At 39.8% G+C, this 25,239-nt stretch overlaps 1 protein-coding gene across 1 annotated transcript in view; it reads right to left on the bottom strand.

Moving 5' to 3' along the window:
- Nucleotides 1-21,517: 21,517 nt before the first annotated feature.
- The window catches only part of LOC143040555 (uncharacterized), a 20,824-nt gene continuing 17,102 nt past the window's right edge, over nucleotides 21,518-25,239 (bottom strand). Inside the window, exons 4-5 of the mRNA XM_076211636.1 lie at nucleotides 22,803-23,508; nucleotides 21,518-22,598 (exon numbers count right to left, since the gene is read on the bottom strand). Of these exons, the coding sequence (XP_076067751.1) occupies nucleotides 21,518-22,598; nucleotides 22,803-23,508 (1,787 nt within the window). The remainder of the gene's footprint in view (nucleotides 22,599-22,802; nucleotides 23,509-25,239) is intronic.

The raw sequence follows: 25,239 nt of genomic DNA, 5'->3' as shown, positions 1-25,239 counted from the left end.
TGGGACCTATTTCTGAAGCAAGAAGGTCATATGGGAGTCGCTTGTCGGAACCAAAGATGACAAAGTGAGGCGACTCTGATATGGACCTATTGATGGCACTGTTAGGGCAAGACTGAATCATAGGGACATGGTGATCCCAGGAGAGATGGAGGTCAGAAGCGAGGTGTCGGAGAACATTGAGAATCTTTCTGTTTTGACGTTCATCAAGGCCATTTGAACTGGGGTGGTATGCAACGATATTACATTTTGTGATTTGAAAGGATTTGCAAATATTTGAAAGAATCTCATTGTTGAATTCCGTGCCATTGTCAGAGAGAAGAACTTTGGGAGTAGTGAAGGGGCAAATAACTGTCAATGAACGTCTTTGCAATTGTTGTCGCAGTCTTGTCTGGGATAGGTTCAAGTATGCAGAATCTGGAAAAATGGTCCATACACACAAACAGGTACTGGTTTCCACTAGAAGTGAGTGGTAATTTGAGAAGGTCAATAGTAACCATATCAAAGGGTTTGCTAGGGATTGGGTATGTCAGTATGGGAACTTTACTCTGAATATGACTTTTATGACTAGCACAAGAATGACAGGCGTCAATGTGGTCATGGATATCCTTTCTCATGGTAAGCCAAAAGTACTGAAGTCTGGCCTGTGTTAAGCATTTGTCTTTACCTGGATGTGCAGCAAGTGGAAAATCATGTAAAAGGAGCAGAACTTCAGGTACTAAGTCAGAAGGAACTACGAGTTGTTGTACAAGTCTGTTTGGTTCATGCTTGTTGGAAAGTGTGGTTTCATGATAAAGAACGTCATCGACAAGTCTGAAGTGGTCCAAGGAGGTAGGGAAGTCTGTAAGATCATATATATCTCCTGACTCGAGAGAGAATATCACACGTTTCCACATTGGGTCAGATCTTTGAGCTGCTTGTATACGCGCATGAGTAAGAGTGACTGGCTGAGGGAGTAAATTGATAGCAGCAACATTTCTAGAAAGTGCGTCTGCAACATGGTTTGCGGATCCACGCACATAAGAGAAGGTGGGATTGAATTCTTGAATAGTGAAGAACCATCGAGCAAGTTTCCCGGACAAGTTCTTGCCTTTGAAAAGTTGAAGAAGTGCCTGGTGGTCTGTATGGACTGTGACAGGATAGCCTAGAATGATTTCCTTAAAATGTCGGAGAGTATATATTACAGCAAGAGCTTCAACTTCTGTGACAGAATAGTTACGTTCACCTTTGTTAAGGAGTCTGCTGGTAAAGGCAATAGGGCGAAGGTGTGTGTCGTGTTCTTGCATGAGGACAGCACCAAGACCTTGGAATGAGGCATCGGTGTAGAGAATAAAGGGTAAGTCATAGTTAGGGAAAGCTAAGACAGGAGCAGTGGTAAGGGCATTCTTTAAGTCTGCAAAGGCTTGTACCTGGGCAGACGACCAGTGGAAAGGTACATCTTTCTTTAGAAGTGAAGTAAGAGGGGCCGCAATTTTTGAATAATTGCGGATGTACCTACGGTAATAACCTGAAAGACCAAGGAAGGAGCGAAGGTGCTCAAGGTCCTTTGGACGAGGGAAGTCAGCAACAGCTTTGACTTTATCAGGAACAGTAAGAATGGCATCAGAAGTTAGTATGTGTCCAAGAAAACGAATTTCTTTCTTAAGAAAGGAGCATTTGTTGAGTTTGAGTTTTAGGTTGGCATCTGCAAGACGAGAAAAGACTTGTTGAAGGGAGTGAATGTGGTCGGGTAAGGATTTGGAAGCTATGATTATGTCATCCAAATACATGAAGACATTTTCACCAATTAAGCCATCAAGTACGGTATACATAAGTCGTGTGAAGACAGAAGGAGCAGAGGTGAGACCCATAGCCAAACGTTTGAATTGGAAATGACCAGAAGGGGTAGAGAAGGCTGTTAGAGGTCTGCTTTCCTGACATTAGGTCTAAAGTTGAAAAGAGTGTTATTCTGACCAACAGAATGTAAGATTTCCTGGAGAACGGGAATAGGTGTCCTTTCGGGGACAGTGATTTTGTTAAGCTCTCTAAAATCAACAACAGGGCGAAATGTACCATATGGTTTGGGAACAACAAATAGGGGAAAGTTCCACTCGGAAATGGACGGTTCTATGATATCCTGGGCAAGCATGTCTGCAATGAGCTTGTCCACAATCTTGCGCTTACTGTGCGGCAGTCTATAAGCCGGAATGTAGCAAGGTTTAGAGCCATCACGAAGGGGAATGTAGTGGTGAATGAGGTCCGTAGAACCTAGGGATTCACCTGGCAAAGCAATGATATGGCGAAAGGCATTGCATAAGGAAATTAAATCCTGTTGAGCATCGGGGAAGTCAAGGGGTTTGAAGTGAGATGCTTCAATAGGAACCTGTGCATGACGCACATCGGAGTTAATGGTACAAACTGGCAAGGAAGAATTTTGATCATCAATGACTTTTACTCTTGAAGGATACACAAGAAAATCACATAAGTTAGTACCAAGTTTGAGGTGGAGGGGAGCATGAGTGTCATTGGAAACTAAAAAAGAAGTATGACCTTTCTTGGAGGTAGTGCATAAGGCTGAAATTAGTGATATGCCTTTGACACGTGTGGATTCTGGCATACAGAGAACATCACATTACGGAGCTCGGAAAATGCGAAGTTGCACTTTGAAATACTCATGTGGTGGAAGAGTCACGGTTCTTGTTAACACTGCATGAGTAGTACGACACATTGTGGAAAGCACATCGGAGACAGGGGAGGAGGCAATTATTAAGTCATCCAAGGAAAGAGAATTCTGGATTTCTGTTGGAGAGAATTCTGTAGAAGGGGAAGGACATTTGGTGTTCCTTTTCCTTGATTTAGACATGCGAGAAGAACGCAAACGCTTTGTACGGGTGGGAACTTTGAGCAAGGTAGGGTCACTAGAAGGAGAAAGTGAATTCTGAAGAGAAGGTTCAGATGATGGTTGTACAGTATCCTGGGACGTGGGAGCTAGAGGAGAAAGGGAGGAAGTACTCTCTGTTTGAGTTTTCTGACTCTGGGTAGAGGGGGTAGGAGGAGCAACAATAGTGGGCACTGACACAGTGGCACAGAAGTAGTCGCCAAATGTAGGGCTGGAATAAAATGACGACCATAAGCAATGCCATGACGTTGGGGAACAACGCTAATTCCATATTGCTGCATAGTGTCTAGTCCCAGAAGGACATCTGCAGGAAACTACATCAGCCACATAAAGAGGGATATGAATATCTTTACTGTGCGGATGAAGAATTATAGGAAGATGGATCTTATCTAAAACTGGAAATGGAACACCATCTACGTTAGTAAGTTGGAGATCGGAAGGTTCCAAAATTGTAACATGCTTATGTCCTATAAGCATGTTACAATTTTGGAAGGTGGAAGGTGGAAGGTGGAAGAAGCTATAATATTTACAGGAGAACCAGTATCTATGAAGAGAGATATAGGAATGGTATGAACAGTAGCAGGAATGGAAATAGCATTGGACCATGTGTTAGAGTTAGAAAGAGTACAAATGGGATGGGATATGCATGCTAGGAGGGGGTGTCCTGAGAGAAAGAGAAGGAGATAGTCATTTAGGAGAAGAAGGGGAACTCCGACGGGAAGAGAAAGTCTGTTGAGAGGGGTTGGAGTTCAAAACACGACATTCTGCAGCCGTGTGGAAACATTTGCCATGGACGGGGCAATCTTTATCAGGAGTGGAGAGACGAAGAGCGCACCTGTTAGCATAGTGGCCAGGGGTTTTGCAATAATAGCAAATAACCGTGGAACGTGAGAAGGATCTTTGTCTAGGGCGAGAATTAGATCTGGGACGGAAGGTGGATCTATGCCGAGGGGGAGATCGGGACACATGTGCAACTGATAAAGTAGGTTTGGGGATAGGGGCTGGCTGGGCAACAATGTCTGTCAGTGTCTTTGGTGACTCTTGGATCTGATGAGACAAAGTTGAGATGGTCATAGTTGGAGTAAATTGTATAGATTTAGTCTTGCTTAAGGTGTCTGGATGGAGAAGAGAAAGAAAGCGAAAGTAAGTAAAGAGGGACACAACCTGGTTAAGGGAGATTTTTCCATCTGCATCAACCCAGTTGGAAGATTCTAGTGTGGATTTTAGACGGGCCTTTAGATCTGATGCAAGTCTTGCAGCTTTTTCTTTTCTGACATAAGGGGGAGAGTTGATTTGTAAGGCAAGGTCATATAGGGGAGTGAGAACACCAAGTGCAGTGTGTTGGCCAAAGTGAGACTTAATTAAGTCAACATAAGCAGAAAAATTGGTACATTACTAAAACTCATCAGTAGTGCACTTTCTACGATTAATAGCCGCTTCGATATTGTTAAGGAATGAATGGAAGGGGATATTGGATCCTGTGAATTTGGGTACGTCTACTGTGTCGAGTACAATAGTCATGAGTTGACGGGGTTGTTGGGTTGAGGAAGAAGCCATGTTGGTAGGGCTCAAACTTGGGGATGGGAACGGAGAAGGAGGTAGGGGTGGAAGGTCGTTTAGTGACACACTGAGTAGAGATAATAATTCTGGGGAGGGAGGAGGTGAAGGTGTTGATTCCGTGAATGTAGGTAGAATATTGAGGGAGGGGTTACGAAAAGGATCGTGAGGAAAGTCTGTCATATGGGATTTACACACTGCCAAAAGGTTGCCCACTTACCTTAGAAATAGTAGAAGACGTCTTGAGATGTAGAGAGAAGACACAGAGGGATCGAAACACACAGGTGGAATGGAAGAGAAGTGGATTTTGCTATAAACAGTGGAAGATTTTAGTAAAGGCACACAGAAGTATAGGTAAATATACACAATGCAAAGAAAAATGACAGGACTTATAATGAATTATGAAGAAAAATATTTGAAATAATTTTGGCATAGATATATATATATAAAATGCAGATAGTAATAGTTATGATGTAAAAATAACACAAAACTGTATCACTTGAACATCTGTAAAAGCATAATATAACTGTCTGTAATTCACACAAGAAATCTGTAATGTTACGAATTAATATATAACTGCACTTGAGCACACGAGTATAAATTAAAGAATTCAAGAATGTCACTTATGGAGGAGGGGCTCACTAAACCGACTGGAATCGTCGTGTAACGGAGACGACGTCGGGAGGGTAGAGCGCTCAGCGAAGACGGCGGAGGTGGTTCGTGTCGCAGAGGAGGTCGCGTGAAGATGTAGTCGGCGTCTCGTTGTGAGGAACGGAGAGCGGATGGAGGTGGTTGCCTACCATGCACGCGAGCTGGACCAGAGGAGGTGGAGGTGGATGGTGTACGTCACGTCACGCACGTTACGACGGAGGTGGAAGGAGGTGACCTCGTTTGACGTGACGATGCTGGAGCGGAAAGGATTTCAACGCTCGTGGGCCGGAAGTCCACTTGGGAAGTGGAGAAGAGACCGGATACTGTCGTAGTCCACTGGAGAGGAAGAGATGGGTGGAAGATGACTCGAAGTACGCGTTTGTGGGGGATTTTGGGCTGACCCACGCGTATGATTGACAGGGAGTTCCTGTTTGTGAGCTCAACCGTATGAGTGATGACAGTTTGCTTAGGGGCGAGCTTGGAGGGTGAGGGTGAGAGTGGAAGACGGGAAATGCGAAGACGCTGGTAGCTTGGGTAGAGATGAACGTGGTTGGAGGTAGCGTGGTGAGGTGACCTTATAGCACTTATGTAGGGTATGTAGAATTGCAGGTCGGTCACCGAAGATTTCACTGTAATAGGGGTCACACAAGGTGTGCACACTGGAATAGCAGCAGGAATGTCACAGACGCGTAGAAATGAACGTTGATGCCGTGGGTGGGTACGGGCGGGCGAGAATGCACTGGTCTTTCGTAATAAAAGTTTCGAGTTCGTATCCCACGTTGCCACCATTTATTGTATGGTCAATAATAAGGTGGAGTAAAACACGGCAAGTAAACTTCTATTGTAATTGTACGTGGAAGTACAATCTACGTCTTCACTCACTCTCACAAAAGTCAAGAAATGACCTGTATGCACCCTAAGTAAGCTCACGACTCACACTGCGTGCGTGACTAGGCGCTTGGGTAGCCTGCTCTAAACAGTTGCTAAATCTAATTTATACAATTATTATGATTATTCACTCGCGCACAGAAATTTACATTCATACACCTTTCAGTTACACAACAACTTAAATTTGATAGTAATGATGATCTATATCACATTCATTCAACTTTCGCATTACAAATAATTTGATAATTACTTAATAGGTACCAATGGCAATTAGTAAGTTCTCGAACATTCACGCTGACAAGCATGTACATACACACATACATAAATTCTAACTACGCATTTATCTGAATCTGCATGTAGCCTAATGCTAGCAAAATTAGAGTACAATATAGAGACGCATTCTTCAACATCTACGGGAAATCTCCATCAGAGGCATTTCTTCACCCTCCACGACGCCCACAGCCTCCACCACGACAACACAAATACGTTGGACTCCCTTTCTCCACCACTGCACGAGTTGGACCATCTCCCCCCTCCTTCAACATCGCATCACGCTTCGCACGATCATCTCCACCCGCCAGCAATCGTCGTTGTAACTACGAGCAACGCTCCCCCACTCCCCGCATCTAAGCTGCGCAAGAATCTCCACTTTCATCTTTATTTTCTCTTCTGTTGCGATATATTTTGGTTACATATTTTCCAACTCATTTCACTGTAACCAATTACTAATTGATCCCCCTGTTTCCAGCAGTGCATCCTTCCACTCCAACATCACATTGGTTAAGTACATATTTTTCCGTTCTCAGTGCCACCTAGAAGCAACTCGGTCTCCACACATATTTTTTTCAACACATGTACGTGTCCAGAGCCTTCTCTGACTCGACAAACCGACCTTATATACGAAGACAAGCTACGTCTCCACCTTCTACTTCCAACATCTTCAGAAAATTCAACTCCTACTCAGAACAATATGAGAACACAAAACCTCATCACAGTCATAAAGGGTGAAACAACAGTATTACTCTTTAACGACAGGAACATTCCTGTACACACTTTGGTCACTGAGGCTTACTCAGAAATACTACGTAGGAATGCCACAGAAGACAAAACAAAGATATCCATGTTAATTTCCAAAATTGACAAGGATGACACTTTAGCTGGTGACGTCATTCACTCTTATTTGTTTGAGGAAACACATTCATTTGATACATATGTAGAACAAATTAAAAAATCATTTGCGGCTTTTGAGCCACTTGGAGCATTTTCCCCCTATACTCTCTTGCAAAAACTTACAGTCACGGCCCCCACACCACTAAAGAAAAAGCAGTCAAAATAGCTTCAGCATTTAAGAGGGAACTCAGAGAAAGCTTAAAAAACTCAGACTGGGTCTCAGATAACATGACTTCATTGGATAACGTAGTCTCCCTCATTGCATACATAGTTTTCTCTCACAATTAAACCCAAACACTCCAGAAAGTCAGCACCATTACATTCATACATTAGGCGATTTACCAAGGAAATTCTCTGACACGGACCAAGTTATCACTCAGATACAAAATTAGTCAGTACCCATACCATCAACACAAACAATACCACAGGTCACACTGTGCCCATCACATAACACGAGAGCAAGACATACATCATGCATGCGACATCACTCACGAAAACGCTCTCCTTCAAGAACACGAAGGTTCTATACAAACTGCCACAGACCAGGACACCTCGTTAACATGTGTTATCACAGATACCCTTCACAACCGAAACGATACTGCGAGCATCATGGTACGTTTCCCCACAACTGATCATTGTCGTGTGCTGCTAGCACGGAGACAACACAGACAAGAATCCCTAGATAGCTCTCCTGCTAGACATTCACGTAACACATCTGCTAGACATTCATGTAACACATCTGCTAGACATGCATGTAACACATCTGCAAGGCATTCACGTAACACATCTCCCTTTATGACTACAGAATAGAAAGACTCAGTGCACACCCAGGAAATTTACTCCATACCAAGATATTCCGTTTTCAACTCTACCAGTACACACCCTGGATATCCTAGACATGTCTTCAGATTCTTTAACCTTCTATGCTAAGTCTTGTAACACCAAAATGAAAATATTTCTCGACACGGGTTCCCAAGTTACCATCATGACACTACACAGTTTCCACAGATTCCGCACGTGTCACCATTTTGGAACCACCCGACGTCAACCTTTACAATGTAGATGGTGTACCCTTCCCAATCATTGGTAAAATTTCACTAGACATTGCCGAGCAGGCAAAACTTGACTTAACATCCACCGCTCAAATTAACTCTGCTTCATCACACAAGGATACACCAGCCGTTAACTCAAATGGCACCGACACACACACACACATTCCCACGACTCTAACTCTTCTTTTCCACGACCAGCTGTTGACAAACAATCCAAGCGAAACAGATGCACTATCTACTCAAGCATATCCAAATCAGCAAAACTCAGGACAAAACGCCTTGCTTATATAATTGATCTTTACTTTGTTTACATCCCTAACCACACCCTCACTTCGACGCTCTCCCCAGACTATCTGGAAACTATCGTATATTTGGACATCAGTCAAAGTACAAAGTTAAAGCACTCAGTTTACACAATCCTACGGAGACCGCCATGCTAACAAATCATGTCAAAAGACCTCCCCGCGGCCTCGATATGAAGATTATTTCTTACCAGAAACAGACTATTCCTGCAATAGAGGACTATTAACAATCCTCTCAACCAAAACCTCCATTCCCCTTCCTCGCTATAATTTCGAAATCGGGCAGCAAGTTCATAGAATGTATATTCTTGCCTAGGTGAATGGAAACAATATCTACTTTCCCCATGTTTATACCATTAAGCCTATTTCTTTTAATCGTGAATGTTTTACAGTTACCACCATTCTCACACCCTTTTGTGTATGTATCTTTATGTCAAATTCTTTCAACATGCTTGCTTGCTTTAATTTGTATTCTTTTCTATCTCCGTAGCACCAATATCACTGGAGTCAGTGATAGATACCGAATCAAGCCACGTGTAAGAGGCCTGTAGATTGTTGTAGACATTTAGGTAGATAGAGGGGTAGGTGGAAAGAAATGTAAATTTTGTTACTTGGATGTTTTGAAACAATGGCTGATGGGAAGTGCAGAGTTGCATATCTCGCTTGCCGTCTGGTGTTTTGTAAACATAGGTTAGGGTGGCACTTATTTTTAACGTTCAAAGGTGTTGGATGAATTAAATAGTAATGTCGGAGCAGACTTGGCTTGGTGGATGTACAAGGATCCCAAGCGGGAGTCCCTTAGTGTAGCTTGAAAAACCAAGAATAATTACTCAGAAGAAAAGAAAATAAGAAAACTATATCTTTGTTTTAATTCGCCCCATCAAGAAACTTTAATAACTGGTGACCGAAGCTTTGGTGGAAACATACTTAAGAGACGGAAGAGACATGGGGCCTACAGATGAATAACATAAGTGACTAAATGTTAGTGGCAGTGGAGCTAACACCATGTTATCACCTTCGTAGCTGCCATCTCTCTTCGATGCCTAGCGTGCACACGCACTCACGCACACATATGCTACAACGTGATACTGTCGACGACGGCTACCATCTCCCTAGGGACGTTTATTGTTCAGTGACCAAGCTCACCGACGTTCCTAGCGACGCCCGTTTGACAAACAATAGATTCTTGCCTAAGGGTACCACCCACTTGGGCAAGAGACTGTGAACCGTGAAGAGGTGCGGCAGCTTGATCCTACCGTTGCTTTTACTCGGGTTTGGTGGCTACAAACCTGTAATCGAAAGAGAGTGAGCTTTAGATGGTACTAATCTTAAATCTCGAAGAAGCCAGGATAGGGTCAGCGGGCCACTGGTGGATGAATTATTGCTCAAGAAACGCAATTCGAGCCTCGGAATCGGACGACAAACACGATGACGAACCGGCAACCCTTTGGGACAGGATTACGGAACAAAGACTCACGAGTTGCGACCTATAACTTGTAGACAATGAAGAATAAGGAGGAGGAGAGAGTGTTCATGATGAAGGAAAGAAATTTAGACGTATTAAGAGTGTGCGAAACGAGAACAAAAATGAAGGTCAGAGGAGAATTCACGAAGTTTATTGATACATCTTTAAAGAAAACGAAGCAGGAAGACATGGAGTTGGCTTTGTGTTGAATCATGTTTGGGAGAGAGAGTAAATCCCATAATTCACAAAAATTAAAGAATATTGAATGTGTCATTAGACATGGAACCAGAAGGAAATAGTTTCATCAAGGTATATGCCCCTCAGCAAAGAAGATCCGTGGAAGAGAATGAAGAGTTTTACGCCAAGCTACAGGAAACGTACGATACTGTGAAATACACTAATAAAGTCATCATTCTAGGAGATTGGAACGGGCACGTAGGAGTAGAGAGAGAAGGTATAGAGAAGATTTTGGGGGCGTTAATGTTGGAAACAGGAATGCAGAAGGTATGAGAGTGATAGATTTCTGTGCGAGTAATATACTTTCGATAATGAATACGTACTATCTGCACAGGTTGAGTAAAAAATGGACGTGGTACAGATGGAATGAGACCGAGCATCGATACACAGATTCGTCAATGATATATTTGTTTGTAACAAACAACAAGAACTTATTTGTTGATGTGAAGGCAATACCATCAGTTTCATTAGATTCTGATCACAGAATGGTTTTAGCAAAGATAAAATTACGGAAACCAAAAAGAAGGACAAAAAAGATGAGAAGATTGAAAGTAGAAAATTTAAAATCAGATGAGGCTAAAGAAAATTTAAGAAAGAAAATAACAGAGGGCACCATTGGAGGAAGATGATGAACAAAATGTTGATGAGGACTGGAAATATCTAAAAAAAAAAAAAAAAAAAAAAAAAAAAAAAAAAAAGTGTCCTTAAAGCCACAGAAGAAGTAGCAGGAATCAAAGTAAAGTACGGAACAAAGAAGAAGTGTACAGCATGGTGGAATCCTCAAGTTAAAGAAGCGGTGGATAAGAAAATGAAAGCATTTAGGAAATGGATGGAAATGAGACAACAAGGAGAAAGGTATGTGGAAGAAAGTAAAGCTTGTGAGCGGACGAAATGAAAAGCAAAAAAAGATGTGTGGATTAACATTGGAAAGGATTTAGTGGAGAACAGTAATGAGGACGTAACATACGCAGTGAAGGATTAAGATTGTAACATCATACTGGAACAAGAACACATTGCTGAAAGGTGGTCTGAATATTTTGAAGAACTTTTAAAGGTAGAAGGAGAGGTTGAGTATGAAAAAGGGGATGAAAGTCAACAGCAGGAAATCAGCATTGACGAAATTAGCACAGGGGAAATGTTAGGAGTTATGAAGATGAAAAATAGAAAGGCACCAAGAGATGATGAGATACTAATCGAAATTTTCAAGTCAGGGGGACCAGAGTAAGTAGAATGGTTAAGAAAGATCTATAATAAGGCATAGATATCTGAAAAAGTTCCGGAGGACTGGGGAACTGCTATAGTCTGTCCTATTTTCAAGAAAGGGGATAAACTAAATTGCGGAAATTACAGAGGAATTTCACTTTCATCACATGCGGGGAAATTATACGAAAGAATATTGGAAAGAAGACTGAGGCACATCACTGAGGAGAAACTGGGAAACTGGCAACATGGATTTAAACCAAGGAGAGGGACTACAGATTTAGTGTTCACATTGAAGATCATCTTGCAAAAAAAATGGGAGTGAAAATATATATTTGGCATTCATAGATTTAGAAAAGGCTTATGGCAGAAAAGACAGAAGGAAATTATGGGAAGTAATAGGAAATCAGTATTACAGTGTACCACCAAAATTGATAAGAGTGATGAAAAGTTTGTATGGAAATAGCAAGATCAGGGTGAAAAACAGAGAAACTGAAAGTAGGTGGTTTGAGGTGAAGACAGGAGTGAGGCAAGAAGGAATCTTGTCCCCATTACCGTTTATAATATTCATGGATAAGTTCTTGAGGGAAATTTGTACCAATGAGGATAGCGAAATAATGATGGCATATGCGGATGATGTAGCAATAATAACGGAAAATCAAATCCAGTTACAGGATGATATAAATAGATGGCAAGAAGAAACAAGAAGGAATAATTAAAGATAAATGTGAAGAAAACTGAGGTAATGTGTGAAGGGATAAACAGAGAAGAATGCAACATCCGTATAAATGAAAATCAGCTAAAACAGGTGAACAACTTTAATTATTTAGGAGTTTTGTATACGCAGTATAACATCCAGGAGAGCGAGATAACTAGAATAATTCAAAAGTTTAATGGAAATGTAAATCTGCTGTACCCTCTGCTCAAAGATAAAAATGTGCCACCGAAATGTAAAACGATAATGTACACGACCATACTAAGACCAACTGTACTATATGGGTCAGAGACTTGGAGTATGACAAGGAAGATGGAGTCGAAGATTGGAGCTGCAGAAATGAGGGTATTGAAAATAATTATGGGGATCACCGGAAGAGACTGGATTAAAAACGAGAAAATAAGGGAACACCTAAAAGTTAAGCCGATTATCGGAATCATAGAAAGAAGCAACTTAAGATGGTTTGGTCATATGAAGAGAATGGAAGAAAGTAGATACCCAAGGAAGTATTTGGAATGGCAGCCTAGAGTAGGAAGGCCAGTTGGAACGCCTAGGAAAAGGTGGATGGACTGTGTGAAAAAGAACTTGGAAAGAAGAAATTTCACGTTGGAAGAAGTAAATGAACAAGAAATTTACGAGGATCGAACGTGTGGAGGCGTTTGATGACGAGGCCGACGACTGACAGTTGAAATCAACTACCTGGCGTCTGATGAAAAGGAAAGGTGTGAAAGTATTTCGGATCAAGCCCTTTACTTTGAACAATGGCCCTCACTGCATCTCAGGTCAAGCCTTTTACCTAGCTGAATCTCGGGTCAAGACGACGCCCTACCACATGCGCAGAACAGACCTCACGCCTTCTAGACAACAATTGAAGCAGTGAGGATACCTCAGGTCGGAATAACATTAAAATTGTCTGAAGCGGTGAATACTAAGGAACACAAAGACGTTTACCACTTGCCTACAGTGCAATCTCAAATAAGGGATATAGTAGATTTGGACCCGTTTCTCCCTGCAAATCTACGGGTTACCATACGTTTTCCCAAAGTAGATACGAAATACTATACCTTCATTCTAAGTCACGTGAACTTCCCTTACCATATATTCCAATTTCCACTACTAACACCGCACGGAGATAAGGGTTATAAGCACCATTTGAAAAGGCAAAAGAAGGTAAACGCACTGAGTTTAGCTAAGATTAATGTATCAAAAGATGGTAAAAGATTATCACCATGTATGTATTACGCAAAGCTTTACATGGAAAGAAAGGGCATTTTCAATTATTTGACTAAAGAACGTATGCTTTTTCAGCAATTTGTGGTAGATAATTACATTAAAAAGTAATCACACAGACTCTGTTTTATAGTCGATAACCAGGCATCTATATGCAGAGAAAGATGTAACATATTAAAGGCGGACATTGCGTCGGCCAAAGAAAGGGGCCAAAGAATCATAATCCCACCAACTTTTGTGGGCACTCCGCGTTACATGAAACAGCGCCAGCAGGATGCATTGGCGTTCGTAACACATTACGAGAGTCCCGATTTCTTTATTACGTTTACCACGAATCCAAAATAGGAAGAGTTGGCCGCAGGCTTATAAGAAATATAAGTGCTCGGGTGCATCTAATGACTATCAAAGTTATGTATCAATACAGAGAGATTTAAAAAAGACAATAAAAAAGAAAACGACAATACGAAATGAACATCGCTGATAAATCCGAAGAGAATCCCAAAGAATTCTATAGTTACATTAGAGATAAAAAGGTTGCTAGGAATCAAATTGGTCCACTATTATCTGCTGACGGTCAACTTGAATATTTAAATGAAGGAATGTGTAATATTTTAAACAATTATTTTAGCTCGGCATTTGTAAACGAAACACCTCAAAGTGAACTCCAAACTGAAACCTGTGAAAAGTCTAGGGTAAACTTACTCACTACGGTAAATATAACAAAAGAAAAAATTAAAAGGTGTATAGAGACACTCAAAGTTAATAAAACACCAGGGCCAGACGGTTGGCATCCAAGAATCTTAAAGGAAATGAAAAACGAGATTGTTGTTCCATTAGAAATTATTTTCAAGAAATCCATCATATCCGGAGATGTCTCAAGAGAATGGAAGCTAGCTAACGTTACTCCCATATTCATAAAAGGTGACAAAAAGAAACCAAATAACTATAAGTTTGATTTCATTCGTAGGAAAAATAATGAAAACTATCATCAGAGGTGCTATCGAACATCATTTAGAAAGTAACCGTTTGATAAATGATAGCCAGCATGGTTTCAGACGGAAACGTTCCTGCGTGACTAACTTACTCGAATTCTACAACACAGTTATCTCGAATTATGACAAAAGAAACAATATAGATTTAATATATCTAATCTTTGCAAAAGCTTTTGATACCGTCCCACACGAAAGACGGAATAAGTGGTAGCCTATTAAGTTGGACTAGTAATTGATTGAATGATCGAAAACATAGTTGTTTTAAATGAAAAAACTTCTAGATGGAAAAATGTAACAAGTGGAGTTCCTCAGGGTTCCGTTCTTGGGTCACTTCTATTCATAGTATATATAAACTATATAGACCATGGACTAAAATCTACTGTTTCCAAATATGCTGATGATCCAAAACTGTGCGGAATGGCAGATGATCACATAAACCAATTAGATATTCAAGAACATTTAGATGAATTACAGCAATGGTCTGAAAAGTGGCTAATGAAATTTAACACAAGTAAATGCAAGGTAATGCATATAGGTAAAAATAACAGCAAGTACGATTACAAGTTATTTGGAAATTCGTTAACAAAAGTGGATAGTGAAAAAGATCTCGGCGTAATTACCAGTAACGATCTCAAATCATCCAAGCAGTGTATTTCAGCCTCTGAGAAAGCAAATAAGATTCTAGGACTGATTGCGCGATCTTTTGATTTCAAAAGTCCATCACTCATTGACAATCGTTAGTTCGTCCACATTTGGAATATGCTGTTTCCGTATGATCACCGAATCTCATTAAAGACATTAACAGACTGGAAAAAGTACAACGGCGAGCCACAAAACTTGATTCCAAATATCAAAAATAAATCATACGAAAATCGACTAAAACATATGAATATGTTTTCCTTAAAAAAGCGTAGACCCAGAGGTGACTTGATACAGGTATTTAAAATTCTAAAGGGAATTGACAAGATCAGAAGTGACAAAATGTTCACATTGAATGAGAATCAGACAAGAAACAGTGGTCTCAAACTGTCCGGAAATAGATTCAATTTGGAAGTAGGTAGAAACAACTTTGCCAACCGTGTAGTTAATGAATGGAATAAACTTCCTGCACAAGTAGTGCAATGTAGTTCAGTTGGAAGCTTTAAGAATCATTTAGATAAACACCTAAGCAAGATTCTGTGGTGATTATAATTTATTTTGTATTGTTTGATTTTGTTTTGTTATCATTTGTCTCTTTGGTTTTCATTCATTATTAGTTATATGTCAATTTATTATTATTTACCATTTACCTGTTTGTTTATTGTTTAACTATACCTATGCATTTATTTATGTATTTTATTTGTTATTTACATTATTATAGTTTTTATTTATTAATTTATTATTATTATGATTTTTTTCGCATCCGACCTAGATATGGACCAAAAGGTCTCCTGTCGGCATGCTCCGCCTTTGTATCCTTTGTAGCTGTCGTAGAAATGAAAGGGAATCTAAACACCGGCTGCCGTGACAGACCCGATTTCATTAAAGCGTTTCTACACAGCATTGAATGGCAAAAACAAGGTTTGCCTCACAGTCCACATTCTTTTATGGATGAAATATAGGATAACAGCAGAAGTGGTCCACGAAATCATATGTGCCGAAAATCCAGCCAAAGAAAAGGAACCCAGATTGTACGAGATCGTAACAACTTTCATGATCCACGAGCTTTACATCGGCTTTGATGAAACTAATGTTTGTTGCAAGGAAAGGTTAAAGAAGAATGGCGTTTGAGGTAAACCATGAAATTCCAAAACCATGTCGGAATGATATATTATATGGAAATAACGGTTACCCCCAATACAGGCGTCGTGCTCCAGGGTGTGATAAGATTCTAAACACCAAACATAAGGAAGGCGAGCCGGTAAACGAAGTACGTAACTAACTCGATGCAAGGTACATAAACGCAAACGAAGCTATTTGGAAGATATTCAAGTTCCCAATCCATAGGAGATTCCCACCGGTTAAATCGCTCGACTTGCACTTGGAAAATGAGAATTAAATATATTACAGGGGAACTGATTTGGAGCAGAAGATAAGCGAACAAGCAAATCAAGATACCCAATTAACAGCCTTTTTCAAGCTTTGCAAAACGAACGAGTTTGCTCAAACTTTGTATTACCCCGAAGTTCCAAGTCACTTCCTGTACGACAAAGTCAAGCACATATGGCATGAGAGGATGACAAAGTCTTCATCTTTGGGGCGTATGCGAGCCGTCGACACTAAGACGGTTAAATTATTCTACCTCAGAATGCTCCTGACGCACAAAAAAAATCCTACAGGTTACTCAGATCTGCGTACAGTAGACGGGGTCCTTTATGATACCTTTCAGGAAGCCGTAAAAGCGATGGGTTTGTTAAATAACGAGGAAACTTAGAAAAGAACCATAATTGAAATCATAAACCACACCAATGATCGGTCGCAATTGCGTGCCACATATGCAAGTATGTTGGTATTCTCTGATTTGGAAGACCAATCGGATATTTGGAAAGAAACGAAAGACTTATTCGCGAGCGATTTCTCAAGAAGTTCGGATCTAGAAGAATATAATGACGAAATCTACCTGGATGCGCTCGATGACATACAACAACAGGTTTGGAACTGTGGTGGTGAGAGAAGTGTTTACGGATTGCCTCCTTCAAATGTCCTAACCCCCGTTGTTACCACCGTTAACTCTTCCATTCTATAGTTTTCTATTTCGTCTCTGATTTTCTACTTTCTTTTCATCACTGTTTTACGTAAGAATGTCATTCACAAATTCTTCTGTAGGAAGTATGTTTATGTTACTCTAAGAGAGGGTATAAAAACTGTTGATATTTTTCCTTGATTTTCTTCACTAATGCTTCTAAACGTGATTCTCTGAATGACACCAGAGGACACCCATCTAGAATTCTCAGTTTGATCACTAGGTCAGTTCGCATTGACGTCATGATTTCTTTAGTCCAATGATCTTTACTTTTACATCTAAATACATTCCCCAAGGGCGTGACTTTACTCCCATGAACCAATTGAATTTTCTCCTCCTCCACCCTTTCTCCAATCAGAAAGGCTGTTACAAACCCCTAAAGCAATACTGCTTAGTCAAGCAATCTCAGAATCAATGCACCACTGACTTAATCATAATACAGCAATGAAATCCGGTCCACGACGGCTGCTTGTAAACACCTAGGCGAGGAGTGAGCTTGTGCAATTCCTTCGTCTACGACTGTTGTTTATCAAACCTTCAATTCATAAAAATGAAATTCTCGCCACCTACCCCTATATCTATCTTATTTATCTACCTTTATATACGAGCCTCATCTACGAGCTTCTTACAAATGTAATTAGACGCGAAAATGCTTACAATACCGGCAGATTGAAAGAGGAGGTTTCAGAGAAGATGGTATTACTTAAGAAGGAACAAAAAACGTGATACGATGCCGTAATGGAGTGTGTAAAGAACAGGCTTTCCGGTGGGTTTTTCCTGAATGCCCCTGGCGAGACGGGGAAATCTTTTGTGTTGAACTTGTTATTGGATAATGTGCGTGCAAATAGTGAAATATCACTAGCTGTTGCTTTCTCGGGTATTGATGCTACAGTTTCACACGGAGGCCGAACGGCCCATAATATGTTCAAAATTCCAATATGGAGCACGATAAAGTGAAACCGTGTAGCCTCAGGTTAAATTCGGAGCTTGCAAGGCTCATAAAGATGAGTTCACTTATAGTTTGGAACGATGTGATTATGGCTAACAAAATACAATAACTACATTGGATTACACTGATAAAGACATAACGGGTAACAAACAATTTATTGGCGGCATTCCGTTCGTGTGTGCAGGTGATTTTCGGCAGATTTTACCTGTCATCAGAGGTGGAGGTAAAAATGAAGAGTTGAAGTATTTCATCAAGAACGCGTTTTTCTGGGAAGATTTGCACAAGTTCGAATAAGTACAAAATGTTAGATTGAAGGCTGAGGATTAAAAAAAAAAAAAATCGCAGAAAAGTTGTTACGGATTGGCATTGATGAAACAGGAAGATTCAGGTTTCCAGAGAAATTTTGTGTTTTGGTCAAAACAAGGGATGAAGTAATCGAAAAGGTCTACGAAGAACTCGAAGGTAACGCCAACTGCTATCTATATATAAAAAAAGTAATATGTCCTAAAAACGATGACGTGGATTACATAAATGAAGCCATCTATCAAAGAATCAAAATGGGTGAACATATACAGGAATGAAGATAAACCAATCGGAAACGATGAAATTGAAATTCAATCTTCGGTCTATAACAAAAATAACAAAATTAATTCTCCTTTTATTCCGTTAAAGAAGTTGAAACTAAAGGTAGGATGCTTTTTCATGACAATGCGAAACATATGTCCACCTTAAATTTGTAACGGTGCTCGTATCGTGGTTACGAATCTATCGGGAAGATTCTAGGTGGGATGTTTAACGGTGTTCAGGTGCTTATTCCAAGGATTAATTCATAGATCAATTAATAGATTGCAAGGAAATATTTTACAAATGTGGCTTATTGTTGGAGTCGTCCGATTATTTTGCTCATGGACATCTCTATTAGTTATCTTCCGAGGTTACCAGAAGGTCAATGGTGAACGTGTAGTGAAAGATCCGGCAAACGTGGTATATAAAGAGATTTTCCGGATATGGCTTCCGTTAGGGAGAGAAAGCCTGTAGTGAAGGTTCACACCCTTATCAGCAGCGAGCAGGGAATTCCAGAAAAGGAACCTGAATTGAGATCCATTGAGATTCCTGCTTCAGCTTATAATATTTCTGAGAAAGCCGCAATGACAATGATCCTGATTGATTAAGACTACACCGTCGACGAATAGGAATATGATGTGTCGGTTCCTATAAAGGTTTGGGAAAGGACTTTCCAAGAGAAAGAAAAAATGAAGAAGGAAGAAATAAGGAAGAAGTAAGAAATGAAAAAAAGAAAAAGAACGAAAAGAACAATAGTTTATGCAAAAGGAAGAATAGATGAAAAAATAAAAATCTGAGGGCCTCAAAATCATAAGAAATATGGCATCGAAACGAGTTACCGATGAGTACATCGAGAGTATCCCAAAGAAAAAGTTAAAATGAAATTAGCAACCAGGGCCGGAGCCCTAGCACGAGCGAAGCGAACAAGCGCCGCAGGGCAAGGCACCCCCGACGTAGCCTGTGCCTTGTATAAATAGAAAGTAAATAGATAATAATAATAATAATAATAATAATAATAATAATAATGATGATGATGATGATGATGATGATGATGATGATGATGATGATGATGATGATGATGATGATGATGATGATGATGATGATGATGATGATGATAATAATAATAATAATAATAATAATAATAATAATAATAATAATAATAATAATAATAATAATAACTAGCGGAACCCGTGTAAATTACACGAAAGAGAAGAGGGTAAATCATTGCATCAAGATGGCAAGAGAGGTAGGATATCCTCTCCCTCTGTTGTCCTTCAGGGTACACTATAATGTCACGCTGGACAGGAGGTGCTCCATCATCACCGCCAAATATTGCTGCAATTTCATCATTTGTTGGATTATTATCGAGAACTTCGGCAGCTTCGAGAACTTCGACACCATGGAAGGTCCGTTGCTTTTGATGTAAGCGTGACATACTTTCGAGAACTTCGGCACCTTCGAGAGCTTCGGCACCTTCAAGAACTTCGGCACCTTCGAGAATTTCGGCACCTTCGAGAACTTCGGCACCTTCGAGAACTTCGGCACCTTCGACAACTTCGGCAACTTCGAGAACTTCAGCGCCTTCGAGAACTTTGGCACCTTCGAGAATTTCGGCACCTTCGAGAACTTCGGCACCTTCGGCACCTTCGAGAACTTCGGCACCTTCGACAACTTCGGCGACTTCGAGAACTTCGGCGCCTTCGAGAACTTCGGCGGAACCCGTGTAAATTACACGAAATTATATTTTCAATACTAATTATCTTGTTCCTAACCTATACATGTTTGAATAAAATGTGATAAGATTTGAATTGTATTTTTAAAAATGAGCAATACATGAAACAATTTACAAAACTTCTTTATATACAATATTTCTTGTGAAGGTAGTTCCTCTTCTCTGGCCATGAGTAGAATCATTCTGAGGACAAATTTTCACTCTTACACTGTTCATAGACTTTGCTCTTGAGAAGGCTACATAAAGTTGTCCATGAGTAAAGCAAGGTTGTGGTAGGTAGGTCCCAACCTTATCGAAAGTCTGTCCTTGAGCTTTATTAATGGTCATTGAATATGATAGGCGGACGGGAAATTGAGTCCTGTGCAGAACAAATGGAATATTTACGTCACTGGGATTAAGTTTAATTCTTGGAATTAAAACTCTCTCCTGAGCATGAGATCCACTCATGATTGAAGCTAAAATACTGTGGTTATGAAGCTCCAATACTTCTAAACGCGTTCCATTACATAGTCCTTGCGTTATTGACAGGTTTCGAAGCAGCATAATAATAGATCCAACTTTAAGATTGAGACGATGAGGAGGCATTCCCGAAGGCGTAAGTGAATTTATGAAGTCGATTGGATAATTATTGGCTTCCATTTCATTGTCTGATGATACTGAATCTATACTTAGATATGTTTTGCTCTCAGTTGGTAGTCTTCGTAGAATATCTTCATTAACTTTCAAGCAATCTACATTTTTTGGTGACAAGATAACTCTACTTTTCATTTCGTCTTGGGTGCAATTATCAAATATGTCTGATACTAAAGAGTCAATGCATACACATTGTTCTGGGATATCGATCGTATCATCAGAAACGTTATCAAGTGAACTCTGCACTCGACCATTTCCAATTTGTAAGAGCCATTGTGAGAAAACTTGTTCGTTTTCATTAGTCCTCATATTCTGAGAGAGTTTAAGTTGATGAAAATTGTGCCACATTGGAGACTTTTTTGGGCATACATCCAATACTGCAGCAGGTGGAGCTCTAGGAACCACAGGCAGAACTTGCCTGAAGTCTCCTCCTAATATGATGACTTTACCACCAAATATGCTATTATTATTCATAATATCTTGTAAACAATTATCAATAGCATTCAATGCATATCGAGGGATCATTGACGCCTCATCAATAATAAAGACTTTCACCTGCCTGAGAATATTGGCTTGGTCAGAATTAGGTGGAATTGCAGGTAATTGTCTCAGTCAAAGGAACAGGAAGTTTGAAGATACTGTGAAGAGTTTTTCCATTTTTCAATAGTGTTGCTGCAATACCTGTCCAAGCAGAAGTACTAACAGCCACATTTTGAGCCACCAGGTAATCATGAATCATATTGAATAGAAAAGTTTTGCCAGAGCCGCCAGGTGCATCCAAGTAAAACAGTCGGTGGTTGGTTTCTAATCCTCTATCTATTTCACTTACAGCGTTAATGACACTATTAAATACATATCTTTGCTCAATATTTAGTACTTCAGGATTGACTTCTTGAATTTCTTCCATATGTTGAATGGCAGGAGGCTCACTGATTGGTTCTGGCAGACCAAGCATTGCACAATTCATGCCGTTTTCATTCAAAATCATGTTTATGTGATGCAGAGCGATATTTTCTGCAACATTATTATCATATTGGCATAAAAGGTCCTCTATCATAAGGTGTTTGTTATCATTCCATAATTGTAAGGAATTTTGTGGTGTATTGAATAAATAAATCATTGCAAACATGTTAAGAAGCTGTCGTGGCATTTGATATATAGCTGCCTCACTCAAAGCAATTTCTAGTTCGTTGTCATCTTCAAGCAGTTGCAATCGAATACAGGCATCCTTAAAGGTCGGCAACTGTTCACCTCCTACAGTTTTCAAGTCATCAAAAGAAGTTGCACCTGGTACATGAAGAAGAAACATCCTTAAATGGAATTTCTCAGCATTTCTAGGACTGGCAGAGTACATTCTTGTTACAATCTGGCGGTGACGTTGTCTTCTGGTCCAAGTGTTGCTTTGGTTATTAAATACATAATATTCAGGGATATCAGTATAAAGGTGGGCTCTTGCATCCACGTCACTTTGGTTAAGTTTGAACCATGCAGTTAATTGCGTATCTTGTCCTTCTGCACGGGCAGCAGCCTGTCTTTGTTCGCCCGGCTTATAATAAACTTGTTGCTGGTCAGGCAAATGGAGTGCCAGTCGGTAAACTGTGTGCGACTGTCCATACATTTTATATTCTGACAAACGCCAAAATGCTTCAGGCGGAGATACGTATCTACACGAAATATATTGTTTAATTTCATTATATTCATTTTCATTAGTTTGATTGTTGTTCATATTCATTTCCATCATTGCGCAATCATGTCCTTTATAGACATATTTGAAAATATATTTCACACTTTTTACCGATATACACACTTCTACATTAATGTGAGCACCATATTTTCTGAGTAAATATTTATTATATGGTACTACAAACCTGCAATCAACCTCATGGATGCCCACTCTAACAGAATCTCCATTATTTCTGCGTCTGTAAAGAGGATATCCAGAAACATTTGTTATAGTCTCCTGATACGGCATAGGAAATTTCTTTTGACACTCTCCCTCTACCATACAGATTGAATTGGGATTAAATGTACCGCAGGGTCCATGAATCATGAGTTTTTTCACTAATTCTCTCAATTCTGGATCATGTTCTGATGGTAATTCAGCTGAAACAATATTATCAATTTGTTCTTTAGTTCTAATTTTATCTTCTTCATGCAGCATGATTAGCATGTGACAATGCTGGAGACCTCTTTTCTGAAATTCAATAACATGTATCGCAGCAATAGGTACCCCAAGTACATGTCTGTCCTTTATGTCAATCATTAATTCATTGAGATGTTGTTTGAAAGCTCGTGCCAACAAATCAGGTCTGTTCTGTGCAGTTTCATGAGGCTGTATGTTTTCAGTTACTTCTCGACATTTTGGATTGCAAGTATATGTTATAAATAAATCAGGCATTCCATACTTGCAAACTATTTCCATTGCATCTTGATAGCATTGTTGCATATTTCGTGGGCTCCCTGTGAAGGATGATGGCAAAATGACAGGTACTCCAGGATCTTCATTTTCATTATTTCTTGCAAGGTGATCCATCAAACCTGAATACATTGCAACTCTTAGTTGTGCTTGATTTTCTGCAATGAATTTCAAACGACAACCCTCTACTTTAACATAAGCATCAACTATATATTGCTGAAATAGTTTTCCACCACTGTGTATTGGACAGAAGCCACCTCTTATAGCTAGACGATATGCATAAAATTCCTGCATAGTAACCTTGTTACGAACTCTAGTTTGCCTATTTTCTACATGAGTAATGTTTATATGCCATCCGAATTCACCATGAGGAAAGAGAAGAGGGTAAATCATTGGATCAAGATGGCAAGAGAGGTAGGATATCCTCTCCCTCTGTTGTCCTTCAGGGTACGCTATAATGTCACGCTGGACAGGAGGTGCTCCATCATCACCGACAAATATTGCTGAAATTTCATCATTTGTTGGATTATTATATCTCCTCGCATCAGGGCCGGCAATAAATTGAATGGTTATTTTTCTGGGAGGGATATTTTGTAATGTAGCTCTCTGTTGCTCTTCAAGTTCGACAGCTCTCATGTTTTTATATGCCCCTACATAAGGATTATCGACCATTGCTTGAGATATTTTTTCGAAAACTGAATATAAACAATTAGAATTTTGATTAGCATTTGACCTCAGATTTAATGCTTCATTTGTTTCAATTATATAGAGCTGTCCATATCTTCTTTCTTTATTTTCATTTGGATGTAAATTTGTTGCATAATGATATATTTGTCCTTGCAATCGAAAACAATATGGACCATGTCCTGGAGGTGGCTTCACTTCAGCACCGAAGGAAGCAAAGGCAAAGGAGGAGTTATAATTCCTAATGTCGTTTCTAAAGTTGCTAGAATCCCTGTCATTTCCTTCGAACAATTTCCTTAGAATGACTGGATATTCTTGGAGGGGCTCAAGTGATACTTTTCCATTATGACAACAATTCAGAGGCTCTCCCTGAAATCGGAGAGCCTGGGAGTGTTCACAAATAACATTCATTGGCCCAATATAGAATCTATCAGGATTTATAAATTGGGACACCATCTGCATTATTTCTCCGTATTTATTTCTATTTCTCCTATTTTCAAGGTTCACCAGTCGTTCTTCTTCAGTCATGTTGTTTCTTCTAACTCTCATCTGTTGTCTGTTGATGCTTCGTTGCGATTGTCTTTCTTCTTCATCCATTACATCTCTTCTTGCTCGCATCCGTTCTATTGCTTGAGTGTTATGCAGTTCTCTTTCTTCTTCATTCATTTGATTCATTCTTCCTTGCATTAGTTCTCTACTACGATTATTAAATGCATTTCTCTCCTCTTCGCTCATTTGATTCCTCGTTCTTTGCATTTGTTCTCTGTTTCTATTTCGTTGGGTTTGTCTTTCATTCTCTCTGAACTGCTCTCGTCTCCTTCTTTGTCGTTCCCTGGCTGCCTCTCTTCGCTGCCTTCTTCGTTCGTCCATACTGAAGGTAAACACATAAGGAACAATTAATAACCGTCAGACTTTTTTTCCCAATTCGATCGATCGACTAATTCAGATTTCGACGACTATACCTTACTTGGTAAATGCTTTAGATTAAAATTGGCTCCAATTTATGAGTAGCATACAAAGTAATTGAACTTTTTGAACAAATATTCGGAAGGTCATTGCGAAACCCGTGTAAATTACACGAAAGAGAAGAGAGATATTTTGTAATGTGGCTCTCTGTTGCTCTTCAAGTTCGACAGTTCTCGTTTTTATATGCCCCTACATAAAGATTATCGACCATTGCTTGAGATATTTTTTCGAAAACTGAA

The sequence above is a fragment of the Oratosquilla oratoria genome, chromosome 29 (assembly GCF_046742065.1).
Source record: "Oratosquilla oratoria isolate Oo_2021 chromosome 29, ASM4674206v1, whole genome shotgun sequence".
In the NCBI taxonomy this organism is placed as follows: domain Eukaryota; kingdom Metazoa; phylum Arthropoda; class Malacostraca; order Stomatopoda; family Squillidae; genus Oratosquilla; species Oratosquilla oratoria.
The sequence above is the reverse complement of the archived record's forward strand: the minus strand, read 5'-3'. Positions and strand labels throughout refer to the sequence as shown.